General features: G+C 59.3%; 1 protein-coding gene across 1 annotated transcript; it reads right to left on the bottom strand.

Moving 5' to 3' along the window:
- Positions 1 to 12: 12 nt before the first annotated feature.
- Positions 13 to 17256, bottom strand: PPP1R9B (protein phosphatase 1 regulatory subunit 9B). Its single transcript, XM_023204436.3, has 10 exons — positions 15729 to 17256; positions 11689 to 11821; positions 10206 to 10326; positions 7839 to 7943; positions 6674 to 6809; positions 6009 to 6161; positions 5843 to 5896; positions 2256 to 2485; positions 1835 to 1931; positions 13 to 1665 (listed from the first exon to the last, which is right to left on the bottom strand). Exons 1-10 carry the CDS (start codon positions 17097 to 17099, stop codon positions 1612 to 1614), a joined length of 2454 nt encoding a protein of 817 aa, XP_023060204.2. The 5' UTR covers positions 17100 to 17256; the 3' UTR covers positions 13 to 1611.
- Between the last annotated feature and the right edge of the window lie 332 nt (positions 17257 to 17588).

Genomic DNA, 17588 nt, shown 5'->3' with positions numbered 1-17588 from the left:
CCAGGCAGCAAGGCTCTGGGGGCTGCTTTTATGGGGATGACCTGACAGAGGGCATGGTCCGTACAAAACCGGGAACAATACATACATATATATATTATATACAGAGACGCGGTCCTCTGGACGGCTGGGCAGGGGTGGCCGCTGGCCCAAGCAGCTGGAAGTGGCCCCGCCCACCCAGTTCCGCCCCCTCCATCTGCCGGGGTGAAGTGCGTGGGCCCAGGACTGAGATGGCCAGCTCCTTCAGGGGATGGGGGCACATCTGGGGATACGAAGGGGTGGGGACAAGAAATACTGATCGAAGTCATGGTCTATTTACAGGGGACAAGAAGCCAAAACGGATGGGATAGGTGCTTTTAAAAAATGAACAAAAACCCAGTTAGGGCAAGGGCATGAAGTGGCAAAATGAGATGGATTTTGAAAGGGGAGGGGACCTGGGGGGGGGTCTCACCTCCCTTGGTCCAAGCCCCAATTTGGGGTTAAAGTGGGGAAACAGAGTCGATTTCACTTAGAAGGCAGGCTGCCAGCAGGGCAGCCCTGGTCTCCAAAAAGATGAGTAGTAGTAAAATTTTGCCCTCCAGTCAAAACATTGGAAAAACAGTAGGGGGTGAGGGTGAGGCTGACTCCCTGCAATGTCAGTAGGCTTCCAGGCATTGCCCTGGGCTGGGCAGGCAGGGCGGCACAGGATAGGACCTGGCTCTCCAGGGAGAAATGTTCCCCTTGCCTAAGACCAGGGTCTCTGTAGCCAGACCCCCTAAGCTGACAGCCTTTCCTCCTGGGCATTCCCAGCCTTGACCAGGAAACCTGGACCCAGAGAGGCCACATAACAGTTCCAAGAGGAGGTTATGGCTATTTGGCACCTGGGAGAGGGGAGGCACAAGGAGAAATTGAGGGCTGCTGCCCCAGGAAATGGGGAGCTGGGCACCAGGTGTCCTGAACTCTCCCTTTCTCCGACTCTCACTCCCCTTTTCCCGAAGGACACATGAGAAATCAGTGCAGGGCCAGGGCCAGGCCCAGCCTCTGGGCTCTGGGGTGGACTCTATCCCTCCCAGGACAGGGAACAGGGATGGGGGAGGTGTTGAGGCAATGCCCCCACCCCCCAAGCAGGAGGGTCGGAATGCAACAGAGACAGCACAATGATGGGGGAGAGGGAAGGGCCGAGAAGGTAGAATCTCAAGTCAAGAGGCCCAGGGGCTACCCAGGTGCCCCATGGGCAGGGAGCAGCCTCCAGTTGGCAGATGCTGGGAGAGCCCCAGCCCCGTTCCAGTCCAGAGACAAAAGCTGGAGTGTGTAAAGTCTGGCAGCTTGATGTGCAGGTGCTTGTGTCCATCGACCACCAGGCCAGCCCTTGGCAGCCCTCGGCCTCTGTGCCTCAGCCCCATGGGGCAGGAAAGAGGCCGCCCTTCCAGCCACCTCTGTCTGCCCAGGCCATCTTAAGGGGGCCTGTGATATGAGCCCTCTGGTCCCTGAAGCTGGGGGAGGTGGGGTGGAGGGGTGGGGGGGAGTCGGGGCACCTGTCCCCAGGCTGGTAGGGGGAGGGGTGGGGTGTTGAGGACAGGGGAGGGAGGACAATGGGAGGGGGTTAATTATTGTCCTGTCAAGGAATGATTTCTGTTAAGTAGAATTGGAATTCCTCAGTGTTTGCAAGTTTCCTTCCAGTTCTGAGATCTGGAAAACAAAGGAGGGTAGGGGGTCAGGTCTGGACACCAGGCATGATCCCAGCCCCTTCCACCCCCCTGGTGAGGACATGGCATCCCCTCCCTCCAGGACCCATAGGGTAGGGGCTTCAGTGCTGCTCCCTCCATTGGGCCCTGCCCACAGGGCGCCCCGGGCCCACCTTGTCCAGGAGCTTGTCCATCTCCTCCTTTCTGGCCAACTCTGACTCTTCCAGAACCCGACGCTGTGCAGTCTCCTTTTTCAGGAACTCGATCTCCCTGGGCATAGGCAAGAGACAGATGGCAGGTAAGGGTGTGTGGTCTGGCTTCCATCCAGGATGACCCAAGTCCTCAGCTCTGCCTGGGCAGCTCTGTCCTTCCCTGTTCTCAGGTTGGGAGGCCCCAGGTTTTCCCAAAGCCTCTGGGGGTCTGGCTCTGTGCTGGCTCTGATGCATGGTCATTCTGGGCCAGGTGTCCCACCACGGGGCCCTCCAACTTCTGTGCTCCTTGCCTCCCTACTCAGCTGGAGGGGTGGGGAGGGACTGCCCCCCAAAGCCTCTCAATGCTCCCGGGGCCCAGGCCGCCCAGCCCCCAGCCACGTACTTCTGCTGGTAGTCCTTGATGAGGCGCTTGGCCTTGCTATACTTGCGCTCCAGGGCCTGGTACTGCGCCTGAGTCTCCCGCAGGTGCTCGTCCACAGCCTGGCACAGGCTCTGGGCCTCGCCCCAGTAGCCTTCCAGTTTCTCCATGCGCTCCTTGTTCTCCTCCACACTCTGCTCCAACTGCGCCTTCTCCACCCGCCAGCGCCCCTTCTCCTGCTCCAGGCTTTGCAGCTGAGAGAGGAAGGCACGGCCCTGGGTTGGTGGGGGCCAGCAGGAGCCAAAGGATACCCCCATCCTAGCACTGGCGCCAGAGTCGCCAGGGGATTCCTACAGCTGTGAAGTCCATTGCACCCCAACTACTAACCCTCTTTGACTGAGCCTGAGAACTGAAACCCAGAGAGGAAAGCAGAGCTCGGCCTCAGAGCTCCCACCAGACTCCCTGTCACTGCACCCCACTCACAGGGAGGCTGGAGGCCTCGGTTAGTCGCTGATACTCTGACTTGGGGCAATGCAACTAATGTTCCAAGCCTCAGTTATCCCATCTGTCAAATGGGAGTGATATATGCCTCCCAAGCTCACAAAAGCTCCAGTGAGACAGCACATGTGAAGTAAAAGGGCAGATGAGGGTCACCATCACTCTCTGTCCCCTCTCTGCAGCCCCAGCCCTGCTCGCCAGTCTGCTCCTGTGGCTTCCTGAACAATCCTGGTTCCTCTCCCAGCTTCCAGGTGACCCCAGCGCAGACCTCCAGTCCCCCACAGCTGCCCTGGGGCACTGGCCCATCTTCCACACCACCTGTGTGCACTCTGAGCCACAAATCTCAAGTCCCAGCCCAACCTTGCTCCCAACTCCCAGCTTTAGCTCCCAGCTCCTCGCAGGTACCATGCCCCAGACCAGACCCCCGCAGCTGCACAAACCTATGCCTTCTTTCCTGATTTGCTCTTTTAAAAGGCGCCACAACCTCACAGACATGTTGGCACTCAGTCTCAGGCCCCTTCCAGTATTTGCTGCAAACATCCCTTGCTCTCTGTCCCCCAGTCACACAGGCCTTCCTGCAGATCCTCAGACTTGCCACAGGGCCTCTGCATGTGCTGTCCCCTCTGCCTGGAATGTCCCCCATCTACCCTCCTGCTTGCCTAATTCTTTCCCTCTATCTCACCCTTTGGCTCTCTACTCAGTGTGTCACTTCTCCAGAGAAGCCCCCACAACTCCCTGCAACAGCATAGCCCTACCCCCACCTCCACCCGAATCAGGTTCCTCCTGCTTTAGCAGCTCAGGAAGCCTGTTCTCTCCTACAGAGCCCCGTGCCAGTGTGTGACAACACAGTCACTGGTTTGCAGATGCACAAAAAAATGGTCAGCTGTGGCTTTGCCCATCATGGTGATGGGAACAGTACCGGACATCTATAAGGTACCCAGAGGATGTCTGTAAGTGGAACGCACAAACAGACCTTTGGCGTGTCCCTCCCCTTCATACTCTGCATACACCCCAGGAACACAGCTTGTCACTCTGACCCTGGAAATGCAGTGCTCACCCACCCTTCCTTTCCAGACCCTCTGCCTATACTCTGAGCAGTCCTGGCCTACCCCTACTGGGACACTGTCTGGGCCCCTCACCAGTTTGCCTGCCTCCCAGCACTGCCCACTTTCATGCCCTCCCACTTTGTAGGCAGTGGCTTTCCAAAAAATCCCAATGGCCACATACTCCATGCTATCTATAGGACCAAGGCCAGAGTCCTTAGAGGGGAGGCAGGACACTGCAAGCCAGAGCCTACCCTGGCAGTCCAGCCCTGCCTCCACCTCTCCCCGACAGGCATGCTGCCACCTCCTGGCTGGCCTCCCCCAAAGCCAGCCTCCATGCTCCACAGAGCTCCTCTCCCTGCCAGGAATGCCCCTGCTTCTGCCCCAGCCACCCAAACCCCGCCCTCCTCTCCTGCATACCCCCATGTGGGAGGATATGCACACTCCCATGTCTGCAAGACCACTATACATCTGTCTCTCCCCACCACGGCAGAAGCCCCATAGGTACTGGGACTCCTATAGTCTAGGTCTCAGCAGGGACCCCATACAGACTTTTAATATGAAATCTGTATATCCACATGCCTGTGAGGGTGCTGGCACCTGACATGCTTGTGTAAGCATCTGTGCAAGCTACACGTGTGTGTGTGTCATGTGTCTCCATCTGGTGTCAGCTTTGGCACCTCTGTGTTGCCTGCCCAGGTGAGAATGTGCATGTCCTGTCACCCTCTTCCTAGACCAGGTGGTCTGAGCGATGGCCATGCCTGTGTGTTTCAAAGCAGATGGGTGCAGAGTGGGTTTGCGTATCCAGGCTGATAGCCCCGAGTGTCATGTCACATGGTCCACTGTATCTGTGACCGTGTCTGTGCAGAGTGGGTGTCTCTATGTGTCTGGGTGTCTGGGTGAGGGGGTCTGTGGGTACTATGTGCCTAGGGCCAGGCTGCTATGTGTCAGTGTGTGTATTTCCAGGTGGTATTTATCAATGGGCTTATACATAGCAGACATACATGGGACAGCACAAACACAGAGACACCTAGAGTGGAACTTAACACGCTTCGGTATCACAGCTAATATACTGACTTTTTTTTCTTTTGAGATAGGGTCTCATTCTGTTACCCAGGCTGGAGTGGAGTACAGTGGCACAATCACGGCTCACTGCAGCCTCGACCTACCCTGGCCCAAGTGATCGTCCCACCTCAGCCACCCGAGTAGCTGGGATCACCGGTGTGCGCTACCACACCTGGCTAATTTTTGTATTGTTTGTAGAGATAGATTTTTGCCACGTTGCCCAGGCTGGTCTCTAACTCCTGGCCCAAGCAGTCTGCCTTGGCTTCCCAAAGTGCTGAGATTACAGGCATGAGCCACTGCACCTAGCCTACTTTGACTTTTCATTGAGCACCTATTATGTCAGACATTGTGCGAAAGACTTGACATACACACACACACACACACACACACACACACACACATATATATATATATATATATATTTTGAGATGGAGTCTCACTCTGTGGTCCAAGCTGGAGTGCAGTGGCGCAATCTCGGCTCACTGCAAGCTCTGCCTCCCAGGTTCACGCCATTCTCCCACCTCAGCCTCCCTAGTAGCTGGGACTACAGGCACCTGCCACAACACCTGGCTAATTTTTTTGTATTTTTAGTACAGACGGGGTTTCACTGTGTTAGCCAGGATGGTCTCGATCTCCTGACCTCGTGATCCGCCCGCCTCGGCCTCCCAAAGTGCTGGGATTACAGGTGTGAGCCACCGCACCAGGCCAACTTGACATATATTATCTCATTTAATCCTACAATGACCTGGTAGTGTTGGTGCTATTATGACTCCATTTTATGGATGAGGAGGCTTGCACTTGTGCTTCACTTGCACAGAGAAGCAAGTGATACTGGAGCAGATGGATCCAGAGCTTGAACTCTTAATACATCCTTTTGCTTTAGAGCAGCCTGTTCTGTGGGTGCCTGTGCCTAAGTGTCAGCATGTGCAGGTGTGAGGGTAGGGGGACCCTGCTCCTCAACACACGCATGCACGCACGCAAACACACACGCATACACACCCTCACCTTTCTTTTCAGCTGCTGTATCTCTGCCTCAGTGACTGCGTGCTTGATCTGGAGCTGTTGGGCAGAGGGGTAGGCACTCAGCTCTGACGGGGTGGGGTAGGCAGTGCTGAGGGCAGGAGACTTGCCTGCCTTTCCCTCCACCACTCCAGGGAGCCCCTCCTCCCACCTCCTTGAACTTGTGCACCAGCTTCTCGGGCTCCATGTCCACAGGGGACAGTGCATCCTCGTTCTCCGCTAGCTCAAACACCTCGATGGCCATCTCACCACCCGGGAACGTGGGGCTCAGCTCCTCATCCTCATCAGTGGCGTACTCTCCCGTCTGCAAAGGGAGACCAGAGACTGTGGGCCCTCCCCACCCAGCTGCCCTCAGCCCTGATGACCGGGGCTGGGACTAGTCTGCCCATGCCAGACAGACAGCTACCCAGGAATGTGGTTCGTGCCTCCCGCTTCAGCCTGAGGCTGGACCAGAGACACAGTTTACGTCTTCCCCCAACAGCCTAATATTCCTCTGATGACAGAGGGAGTCAGTTCCCCATCAGCCTGGGTCTCTGAAGAAACAGCCTATAATGTCTTTCCCCTTCTGGATCTATCTCCCTTTCAGATTAGGTCCTCCAAGGCCAGGGGCTATACTCTCCCCTCAGACTTGGGGCTCTTTGAGAGGGCTGTGTATTCCTTGTCCGAACTCTGAAGACAAAGAGTGTGACTGGAGGACAGGGAACGGCACTGTGGGCTTTTTACCAGGGCAGGGGAAGCAGTAGAGGCAGATGACGGTAACGCTTCATCTAGCCACCAGGGGGCGACCACACGGCCAGTCAGGCAGGGACTCCCTACCTCCTCGTCATCCTCCCCATACTGGGCGTATCTCTGCTCCATCATCTCCCGCTGCCATCGCTCCTGTTCCAAAGTCTGCTGAATTAGCTGGGCCACTTCGCTCTGCTCTCCCGGCCGCTCCCGGCCAATCATAAACCTGCAGGGGCACCAGCATCATCCGCTGCCTCTGTCCTCAGCCAGGTAATGCCACCATCCTCCCTGCTGATGCTCCCCTCTCCAAGCTCAGGCCCTCCCAGGGGAGGAGAGATGAGAGGGCTGAGTCCGAAGGCTGCAGTGTTAATAATGAATGGGGGAATGGGGGCCCTTATCAGGTTTCCTTCCCAAGGGAGGCAGGAAGGCCCATTCACCCCTCTGGCCAGTATTGCAGGAGAGAGACTGTCAGCCAACCTCTAGGCTGGGCTGCAGGGTACATGCACTCAGGAGGCTCTTCCCCTGCCACTGAGGCAGGGAAAGGTGAAGATGACCCTCCCAGCAGGGATGGGCTGCGGAGGTGTTTCTTGGGTATGCTCCAAGCCCCTGAGCTTCAGGAAGGGGCGGGATGATGGCAACTGGAGATTAGGATGGAGAGGAAATAGTGGAACTTCCAGGCACCAGCCCCTCCTCCCAGTGGCCACCCACATCCTGTTTCTCTCCACCACCCTTTCCTGGGGGTAGTGCCCCTCTTGCAGAGGGGCAGGGAGTGATCCCTGAATGTTAAGCCAGAGGTAGAGTGGACACAGGGGGCTTCTGATCCAGTCCCCTTGGTTATAGGCCTGGGGAGGAATGTTCCCAGGATGACACGGGGCTGGTGGGGGGGAAAGATGAGGTCCTAATGAGGGAATCCCAGTGTGGTTAGCATTCACCCTGGACGTCCTAGTTCTTCAATCAGTGAGTAGGGGACAGGCAGGGGAAGGAAAATAAGCCCCAGAGGACAGTTTGGAGGGGTGGTGGACAGTGGGCCAGGAAGGCTGAGTACTGGTGGCCAGCAGTGGCCAGGGAGCTGGGATGAGAAGGCAGGTAGGTGTGAGGCAAGGGACTCCAGGCACAGCAACTCCTGCAGCCAAGGAGTCAGCAGAACCTCTGTGAGCTGGAACGCCAGAACCTTAACTGGCTGTAGGCAGGTGAGCGGAGTGCCTGGACGAGGACCTCCTGCCCACTCCCACGCCCCACCCCTCTGGGCTCTCACCGCACTCGGCCCTTGGTGTTCCGGAGCACAGACGCCGCGAAGCTCTGGGTCACTCCCACCAGACTTGTTCCATCCACCTCCACCAGGAGATCGTTCACCTGGATCCTAGGGGAGTGACATTGGTTAAGGGGTCACAGGGGAACTGTGGAGTGAGGGTAGAGGTAGCCTCCTCCCATCAGAAACTCCAGGCTCCCCAGCCCAAGTACATAGTGAGAACTCATCTCTACAAACAATGAAAAAAAAAAAAAAAATGAGCTGGGTGTGGTGGCATGTGCCTGTAGTCCCAGTTACTTGGGAGGATGAGCGGGGAGGATCACTTGAGCCAGGGAGGTCAAGGCTGCAGTGAGCTGTGCTCACGCCACTGCACTCCAGCCTGGGCAACACAGTAAGACCCTGCCTCAAAAACAAAACAAAACAAAAAAACAAGAAAAGAAAACAACAACAAAAAACTTCACAGGGACTTTGTCCCCACAGGGACCTGGTACTTTGTCTACTTGCATAACATTCACGAGGCCAGAGGATTCAGTGTCAGCCAGGCCCACCTGTGTGGGCAGTGAGAGCCAGGCAAGCAAAGCAGACACAGGCGTCCAGGACCAGGAGAGGCGGCAGGCACACTTCCTGTGACAATCACACTCTTGTCCCCTCCTCCATCATACTTGACTGAGCGGTATGACATTCTCAGAGTTCATCTCTGCCATGCACACTGGCCAGGGGCCCCACGGCACACAAGTGACATGCCTACCTCTTACGTGTACATTTCTGCACAGAATTGAGTGCATGGATGTCCTCCCAAGTCCCCAAGACTGAATGGCACTGTCTCAAGTTCACACACTGTCCCACACACACCTGATACAGGTGCACCTCCTGACACACTCCAGTTGTGTCCCCTGAAGCCCGTGTTCTCCACACAAGGGGAGGTTCAGTCCCGCCTGCCGAGGGAGATGGAGGGTGGGGGGCCTCTCAGGCACCTCCCTCCTCTACTCCACCTCCCTGGGAGCTCCAGGCCTTCTCTCAGACTCCCACACGGAAACGGAGGAAATGGCCTATTGTCAAGAGCTCACCCCAACACACGCCACTCCCAGGTGGGCATGAGTGAGTGGCCACGGCCACCATGCACACTCACTCCTTAGACAACCCACAGGCAACAATGGGAAAAGGCTGTGGAAGTTCAAGCTGGGAGGGGGAAGGGGTAAATGAAAGGGCATCCTGTTCCCTGCCCCTCTCCCTGCCACCCGGGCCACAACAGATAGAAGCCCCTTGACAGGGCAGCCCCATCTCTAGCAACAAGATCCCAAAGTCACCCAGCTGCACAAGGAGACCTGCTCACCTTTGCCACACGGAGGGGGTCTGGGTTTGAGGCACCACCACAAGGGATCCCCAATGTCAACCTCTAACTTACAGCCACCTGGGGGATGCCCTACAGCCCTTCCTACTGCCACTCCCCACACTCCTGCAATACAAAGCTAACACAGGGGTCCCTGGCTGGCACACAGCTCCAGGATGCCATCCCTGAACCTTCTGTCCCACAGAACTCACCCCCTGCAACCACGGATGCTCGATAAAGGCATGCACACTCACAAGCGCAAAGATAGCCAGTCTCCAGAGCCACCGCCACCAATGTGTCTAGTCACAGCCTCCTGGCCCCTGCTCTCTATGCCCCAGCCACACCTGCCTGCTCGTGGCTCCACTGCCTGGAATCTCTGCACTCACTCCCTTAGTACAGCTAACTCCTGCTCAGCCTTAGCTCTCCGCTCCAGCACTGCTTCCTCCAGGAAGCCTTCCCTGATACCCAGAGAGGTCAAGCTCTCCTATTGTATGCCTTCACAGCACCCTGCATTTCCCTCCATTTCACCACTTTTTGTGTGTCTACTTGTTCAATGTCTACCTCACACTACACTGCACACTTCTCAAGAGCCAGGCCCTCATCACTGACTCCCCAGGGCCCAGGACCAGCCCAACATTGTCAGAGAGTCAATATTTGTTAAGCGAAATAAAAAAAAAAGAAAAAAAAAAGCTCAAATAACATTCCAGGCACACAGGTTCCATGCCTGTCTTCTCCCTACCAGGGCCCAAACCATGCTCCAGACCAGGATGCACAACATATGCCTACAGCCACCATGGTCACCAGCCCCTCCTGGAGAACGCACGCTCCCTGAGGGCATGAGGGCTGACCGTGCTCGCTGTTGTATTTCTGGGGCCTGGAACAGCACCTGGCAGGGCAGTGCTCCCCGAACATCTCAGCTGCACACACAGCACAGAAGTCTCCCAGAGAATGCCCACCCCACCCCCAGCTCAGTGGCTCACCCCACCACGGATGGCCAGTCGGGGAGTGAAAAAGGGTTGGGCAAGACTGGGGAGGATTGATACCTGCCGTCCCGATGGGCCGCACCACCCTCCGTCACGGTCTTGACGAAGATACCCAGCTTCTCCAGGCCCATGTCCGCCCCAGCACCCATGCCAATGATGCTGATGCCCAGGCCCTCGGAGTCTGTGGAACAGAGAGTGGTGAGATGACAGGGCTTGTAGGGGACATACAAGACTCTCCACCCCGAATTCCAGGGCACAGACCCCTATCAGGAAGCAGTCCCCATTAGGGGATGTCCCACAACTGAAGAAGGGGTATAGTTCTGTCCACCTTCTTTGCCAAGCCAACTAGGAGGGCTCCTGAGCCACTCCCTGCCCTTTGTCCCTTCCAAAGAACCAATGGGTAGAAGAGTGTGCCAAAGGTGGCACAGGCAGGTAAGACTATTGTATATGCAGACCAGGGTGCGTGGCCGGGATGCGGGTGGCCAGGATGGGACTCAGCCCTAAGCCTTTGGTCTTCTCCCTCTTAACCAGTCTCATCTGTACTCACAGCTTCAAGAACCAAAGACCTCCAGATTTTCTCTCCCCTGAGGTCCATTCCCCTATCCACACCTGCCCCTGCCTGACTCATGGGCCTCTGACGTCCAAACTAATGACCTTCCCCCACAAGCACTCCCTCATGGGGGATGCCACCACCACCTGCCACCTGCCAGACCTGGATTCCTCCCTCCCACTCACAGCCTCCACCTGAGCCAAATGACCCCCAGATCCTGTGGATTCTCCCCCTGGAGATCTTTCCAGTCCACCCACACCCGTTCTGCCATCTTCCTGTCCGTGCCACAGTGGCCTTTCTCCATCCACTTGTGATCCCCTCCCTACATCACAGCCTGGCATGGTCTTTCTAGACCTTTCCTGTGCCTCGAAATGGCTCCCAATCCATCTTAGCAACAAGACCATGTGGTCTGCAAGGCCTCATTTGCATGCCCTTCTTGCCCTCCCTGTGAAAATGCAGCCAAGCCCCTTTCCTGCCTACTCCCCTAATTCCTCCCCACCAGAGTGCAACTCAAGCCTCAATTCCCCGGGGAATACCCCCAAGCACAGTCTGGTTAGGTCACCTGTTAAACGCTTTTACAGCAGCCCCTCCTTACCTTCCCCAGCCCCTATTCCAGGGCCTAAGGGTGAAATTGGACGTGACTGTGCCTTCCATGTCTGCCTCCCCCATCCATCTCCCCAAGAGCCCATCACTGTGTCCCCAACACAGAGCCCAGGACCTAGCACACAATACCCTACAGACCTGTTAACTGAATGTGCAAATGTGGTTCCATGACTGGGGTGGTGGGGGTGTGGTTTGGCCTGGGTCTGAGTCCCTGTTGGCTCTGGGTGCCGACAGGGAGAAGCAGGGAAGGTCACCAAGGGCCCGAGTCAGAGGGAGAGGCCCAGCAAGTCTGTGGGAGCCCCTGAGGGCACAGGGCAGGAGCTGGCGCCAGAGATGAGACCCGGGTCAATCCCAGCTGTGCCCAAGTGGCCTGGCCTCCTGGCCTCTCACCCTTTTCCAGCTCCACAGGGAACAGCTCCAACCTTTCCACCCGCTTCTCCAGCTCGTACTCAGCAGAGGCCGCCATGGGATCCACATCCTCGTTGCGACGATCATAGTCCTCGTTGGAGTAGGTGCTGAACACCTGGGGAGGGAGGCAGCTGGTCAGAGAGGCTGGCAGGAGGACAAGGGCAGAACTGGCATGAGGAGGCCAAGGAGGCAGGCCGAGTTACCCACCCCATGCCTCCCCATGACAGCCCTGAGATAAGGCCTCGCCCAGCCCCAAGAGACCCCAGCTCTGAGCAAAACAAAGGCCCTTATAGTTCTGGAGCCCAGGTTCAAGACAGAAAGGGACCCAGCCTTGGTTGACCCGCACTGCTATTCTCTCTGCAGCTCCAACCAGCGTGAGCATGATCTGCCATAGGCACAGAAGGGGAATCCTGGAGAAACGTCCAACTCAGGAACCCAGACACCCAGATAGAGAGAAAGTGAGAGATAGGACCTAGAGAGCCAGACAGGCGAGAGGGGACACAAAGACAGACACAGAGAGGAAGGAACAGGCTGAGCAGAAGAGGGGAAGAGGAGGAGGGGAGAGAGGATAGAGAAGATGCTGGAGGATGCCAGATGGGGAGAGAGGGGGGAGCGGGTGTGAGACAGCAGAGGGGGAGGGGAGCGGGAGGGGTGGCAGGGGAGAGGTACCCAGGACTGGCTCTGAGTTGCCACTCAGGTGGATGTTGGAGCAGGGGAGGGAAGCAGGAAAGACCACCTCTATCCCTGTGGAGAAAAGGCGGGCCCTCCACCCCCTGGAGCCCCTCAGGTGGCAGGAGCAGCGGGAAAAGCTGGGCCCCGTGGCCTGGCCTGCACACCCAGGCTGCTCTCCCTCCACAACTGCAGCTCTGAGTTACACCCCCTGTCCCCCATGTGCTAGGGGGCCCAGGAGACTGAGGAGGGGACGGCCTCTGACACTACCCACAGTGAACCCAGGTGCCGTGGGGCTCCAAGGCCAGCCCTGCCTTGGCATCTCCTGTACCCCTCTGTTGTCTCTCTCCCGTGTCTCTCAGCAAAAAGGGGAATTCCTCGGCTCTGACCCTCTCGGAAGGACAGAGAAGGCGGGGCTGGGCTCTGTGGGAATGTCTCATTCTGGGCCCAGGCAGGGGTGCCCCCAGCGGGAGGTTAATGAGCACCATTTGGGGTACCATGACATACTCAAGCTTCATCGCCTGCAGTGACAGGTTGGCACCACTTGGAGCCAGGCGGGGGCGGGGAGGGATGGGGAGCAGCACTATCAGATGGCTGAGTTTCAGCCCCGAGGAGTCAGACTAGGACCCCATCTCCCCCAAGGGCCCTTGGCAGGGCCCTGTCTCCTCCAGGAGCAGACCTTGTGGGCACCCTGGCAGGCAGCAGCACTCTTGTGTCCCAGCCTTTGTCTGGGCTTGCTCTGTGTCATCCCCACCCCCTACCAGAGAGGCTCACTGCCACAGTGGGAGAGGGAGGGGGTGCTCATAGGACTAGAAGGCTTAGGTGGGAGGGACCCCTCTGGTCCCTTAGCTCAATTTCACAGCATCAGAGAAACTCCGGCTCCAGCCCTTAAAACTCATCTTCCATTGCACCCCTTGAACAAACAGGCTGCCCACCTTGCACATAGTCCAGGGCACCAGGCCCACTGCCCAAGGTCACATGGGTTAAACTGTGGCCAGGCAGCATGAGACACACCCAGCTGGGCCAGGTGGGTGGGTCACCGGTGACTTTGTTTCCACCGCACACATGCCCCAGGCTCTGGGACATGGCTGGTGTGAGCTTGGACTCAGCAGTGGGATTTGGCCCACTTTGCGTCGGAGTCCCCAGACTCTCACCCTCTGCTCTAGGAGACAGGGTCCCTTCATCCTTCAGTCTCTACAGTCTCCTGGGTCAACCAACCCCTCCCTGACACACAGGGTCACACATACCCACTGTGACCTCCAAAACACACCCTCACAGCCTGTCCTGGGCTGCACCCTGCCCTCTTCTCTCAGCCTATCAAATCCTTGTCCCTTTCTGGTTCTGCCCCCGCTGCAGGAATCCCAGGCCTGGGCTCAGAGGCCCCAGACCACCTCCTATCCCTCCTCGGGTTGCCCACCATGATATGCCGGTCCAGCAGAGGGCCCTACGTGAAGTCTCACCTCCCCCAGGCCAATCTGGAATTAGATTCTCTGCCCTCAGCAGAGGCCTCCACCTCCAGAAGGGAAACAACTGGGTCATCCATGGGGCCCGGGACCCTGGACTTGGCATCAAGGCAGGGGCAGGAAGAAGAAAAAGTGGGGCCCCTGTGCCAGGGTGGGGAGGAGGAAATCCCCAGTGAGGCTGAAAGCCAGCCACATCGGGCCCGCCACACACCCTGGCTCTCACACAGGGCGGGCCAGCTCCAGAGTCACCAGGGAGCCGGGAAGCACTGCTCCAAATCATGTGCTATTTTTTACCAAAAAATCAGGGTAAGGCGTCAAATATAGACAGTCAGAGGCCCAGACCACACTCCATCTCCGAGGGCATCCGGCTGCTCACAGAATTAGTGGGGGTGGGGTGGGGGGGATCCAGACTCTGCTTCAGAGTCCCAAGAAACAGTACAGTCCCCCGTTCCCTTTAGAACCCCACTGCCTTCAGGAGGGGAAAGGGGTTGGGAGAGCACCCCCCAGGACCCAGCCTAGGGGAAGGACTGGCCTGGGAGGGGAAGAGCAGCCACTCACTTTTAACCTTTCAGGACTCTTGCTGGGGTGGGAGGTGGGAGAGAGGCAGAGAGAGGCTAATATTCTGGGCGAGTGAGAGGAAAGTTGGGCAGCTTCGGAGTCCAGGAGTAGTTATGGAAACGGCAAACAAACAGATGGTAGTTTGGCTAGGGAAAGGTAAAGGCCGGGCAGGGTCCAGGCCAAGGAGAGTCCAGTGACCTGGCCACGTCCATGGGGCAGACCTGGGGCCGGGTGCAGCTGAGCCTGGGGCGGTGAGAAAGAACCCTGCAGGCTGAATGTGCCAGCCAAGAGTGGAGGGTGGTGGGAAGTGGGGGGAGGGGTGGCCTGGGGTTTTTGATTCCCCCCAGGGGATGTCCGCTCCCCATCAGCGCTGTTCTGAGGACCTCAAAGCTCTGGCATAACCCACAAACCAACCACCAATAGTGGCGGTGGGGATGAGACCCCCAAAGGGGCAGCTCCCATCCCTCTTTCAGGGCTCCTAGAGAATGTGGCAAGAACACTTGGGGCCTGCCAAGGCCATGGGAGTCTGTCCTATTGAGCAGCCAAGAGCAAAGGCATGCCCATTACTGCCAGGCACCCAGGGGGATCCCAGCCCCACCCCCGCCCCTCCATGCCTGCAGAAGGCCTCTCCCCATCAAGGACCACACAAAGTGCCCCTCCCTGTGCAACCAGGACCGGGCAGCTGGCCTGCAGGGACCCCCAGGGAACACGGCGCCAGCCAGTCACATGGCCACAGACCAGCTCACCCTCACGATCTGCTTCCCTCTTTCACTTCTGCAAAGTTGGGGTGGGGGTACAAACAGAATGGAGGAAGGGCTGCCATCCCCTGCAGCTTCGTTTTGAGAAGTTCCTGGCTTTCCCCTTTCTCACCCCATCCAGCTCCCACAGAGGAGAAAAGCAGCCCTAGCCCCCTCTCTACCCAGTGAAGGGCAAATGTCTCTTCTGAGAACACACACACTCCTTCACGCTACCCAAGCCCCAGGCTCTGGCAGCCTCCGGAGTAAGGAATGTCTGGGCGAGGAAGGCAAAGCAGGTGTCCCAGGACCTGCGTGGGGCAGGGCGGGTTCCGCGGAGTGGCGGGGCGGGGTGGGGCAACAGGCGGAGGAACCTGAGGGCAGGTCGGGGCAGGCCACCCCCCTCGCACACCTGAAAATCCCTCTCTGACAAACAGCTGGAACTCCCCCACGCCCCCCTGAGGGTGGGAACTTCTGGGAAGGGGGCTGGGTGGCAGGGGCTGACTCAGCCTGCCAAACCCGGCTGGCTGGCGAGCCGGGGGCGGCCGCGTGCACGTGGCAGGGGCGGCGCGGGGGCGGGGAGGGGGGGCTCACTTACTTGGATGGGCGCCGTGCTGAAATGGATCTTCCGGCTCGGGGCTGGGTCCTCCTCCTCCGACAACCCCGGGATCTCCACGCACCCCGACTCGGGCTCGTAGGGGGGCTCCCCATCCTCCTCGTCTTCTTCGTCGTCCTCCTCTAGGGCACTGCCCCCAGAGTCCTCCCCGAGCCCACTGTAGGCGCTCACGTCCACCAAGTCCGCCTCCGAGAAGTCCTCCTTCTTGGATTCATCTACTTCCTCAGGGGCCACGTCCGGGGCCCGGCCATTGCCCACCCCCCTCTCTGGCGGCGCTACCGCCGCCGCCTCCTTCTCCGGGGCCGCTTGGGCCTTTGGCTCCTCGGGCGCGGGGCTGGCTGCGGTTGCCGCGGTGCTGCCATTCTCCAAGGCCGCGTGGACCGTAACTTCGGCCTGGATCACCTCCCCGGGCGCCGACTCGGCCTCCGACTCCCCGCTCTCCTCCACCTCCACCGGCTTAATCTTGCGCACCTCCCGGGGCTTGGGGGGCGGCCGGGCAGGGGCCACTCGGTGCTGCGGAGGCTGCTGCCCTCCGGGGCAGCGCTCTTTCTCCGCCGGAGCATCCCCCGACGGGGCGGGCGGCGGCGGCGGCGGGGGCTGGAACACCCGGGACCGCTTGCTGACCAGCTTCGAGTTGACCTGGGGAGCCCCTGCGGCCCTGGGGAGCCCGGGCCCGCGGTGGAGGCCGGTCCTCGAGTCGGCCTTCTCGAAGACGGCGCTGAGCTGGCTGACCGTCGGGGACACGGCGTCTGCGTCCAGCTTGTCCAGCGCCTCAGTGCTGCCGTTGAAGCGCACCACGACGTCCAGCTTCCGGTCCTGCAGGCCGGCGCGCTCCTGCCTCAGCAGCCGCCGCGCCGCGGCCTCCTTGTCGCCGCCTGCGGCCGCCGGGGCACTCCGTTCGAACAGCTTCCGCGTCTCCTGCAGCCGGGACGGCGGGTGCGGCGGCGGCGCAGGCTGCGCGGAGGGCGCGGGCTTGGAGTCGAAGCGGCTCACGCGCTCCGACACGCTGGTGCCCAGCTTCAGCAGGGCGCTGTGGTCCACGTTCTCGTTCAGGCTGCTGGCCCGCGGCAGCGACAGGCGCACGCCGCGGTCGGTCGCCCGCGGGGCCTCGGCCAGGCCCGCGCCGCCGCCCGCCTCGCCCGAGGGCCCCGCCGTCGTGCCCATCTGCAGGAACATACTTTTGATGCGGTGGACGTTGGAGCCATATTTCTTGTGGTGGGCCCCCTTGGGTGCCTCGTCGGGCCCGGGCGCGTCGGGCGGCTTCAGCGCCTGGATACCCGCCTCGTAGGCGCTGCGGTGCGGGGAGGCGCTCCGGAGGGGACCCCCGGGCCCCCGTGGCTCTGTCTTCATCATGGTGGGGGGAGCCGGGTTCGCATCCCCTTGCTCCCCGCTCCCCCCCTTCAACAGGCGGCTGGCCAAGTCGGGACCACCGCCCCCTCCCCCCGATAAAAGAAACCCCAGAAGGCCTTTTTTAGGGTCCCCCCAAAACCGCTGCCAAAAACAGTTAATCCCGCTTTTTTAAAAAAATGAAAAAAAAAATCTCCAAGCGCCCTGTGTGTGGGTCGCCTCCCCCAGTCAAGCTGCCGAAGACAGCCAGCCCGGCTTCAAAAGCCCGAGCGGCCTGGTACGGTCGCCCCCACCCAAATTAGCAAAGCGGCGTCTGGGGCCGGTGGGAGCGCGCGCCCTGCCCGCGAAGCAGCCGCGGCGTCGCCGGCTCACATCGTCCGAGGCGGTGTCAGTGGGGCTGGCAGCCCGGGCGTCCCCTAGTCCGGCCGGAGGCCTCGGCTCTCGGGGGGCCCGGCACCCCAGCGCCCATGGCTGCTCTGCCGGCCCGGGCCGCTC

Source organism: Piliocolobus tephrosceles, chromosome 16 (genome assembly GCF_002776525.5).
Source record: "Piliocolobus tephrosceles isolate RC106 chromosome 16, ASM277652v3, whole genome shotgun sequence".
NCBI classification, from domain to species: domain Eukaryota; kingdom Metazoa; phylum Chordata; class Mammalia; order Primates; family Cercopithecidae; genus Piliocolobus; species Piliocolobus tephrosceles.
The sequence above is the reverse complement of the archived record's forward strand: the minus strand, read 5'-3'. Positions and strand labels throughout refer to the sequence as shown.

What these genes read in the sequence shown, in the direction of transcription:
- PPP1R9B (XM_023204436.3), bottom strand. Translation starts at nt 17,099, where the DNA reads ATGATGAAGACAGAGCCACGGGGGCCCGGGGGTCCCCTCCGGAGCGCC. An exon ending in CCCTGTGGAGCTGGAAAAGG is followed by an intron (nt 10,327 to 11,688) that starts GTGAGAGGCCAG and finishes TCTGTTCCACAG; the next exon opens with ACTCCGAGGGCCTGGGCATC. An exon ending in ATCAAGGACTACCAGCAGAA is followed by an intron (nt 1,932 to 2,255) that starts GTACGTGGCTGG and finishes GCCTATGCCCAG; the next exon opens with GGAGATCGAGTTCCTGAAAA.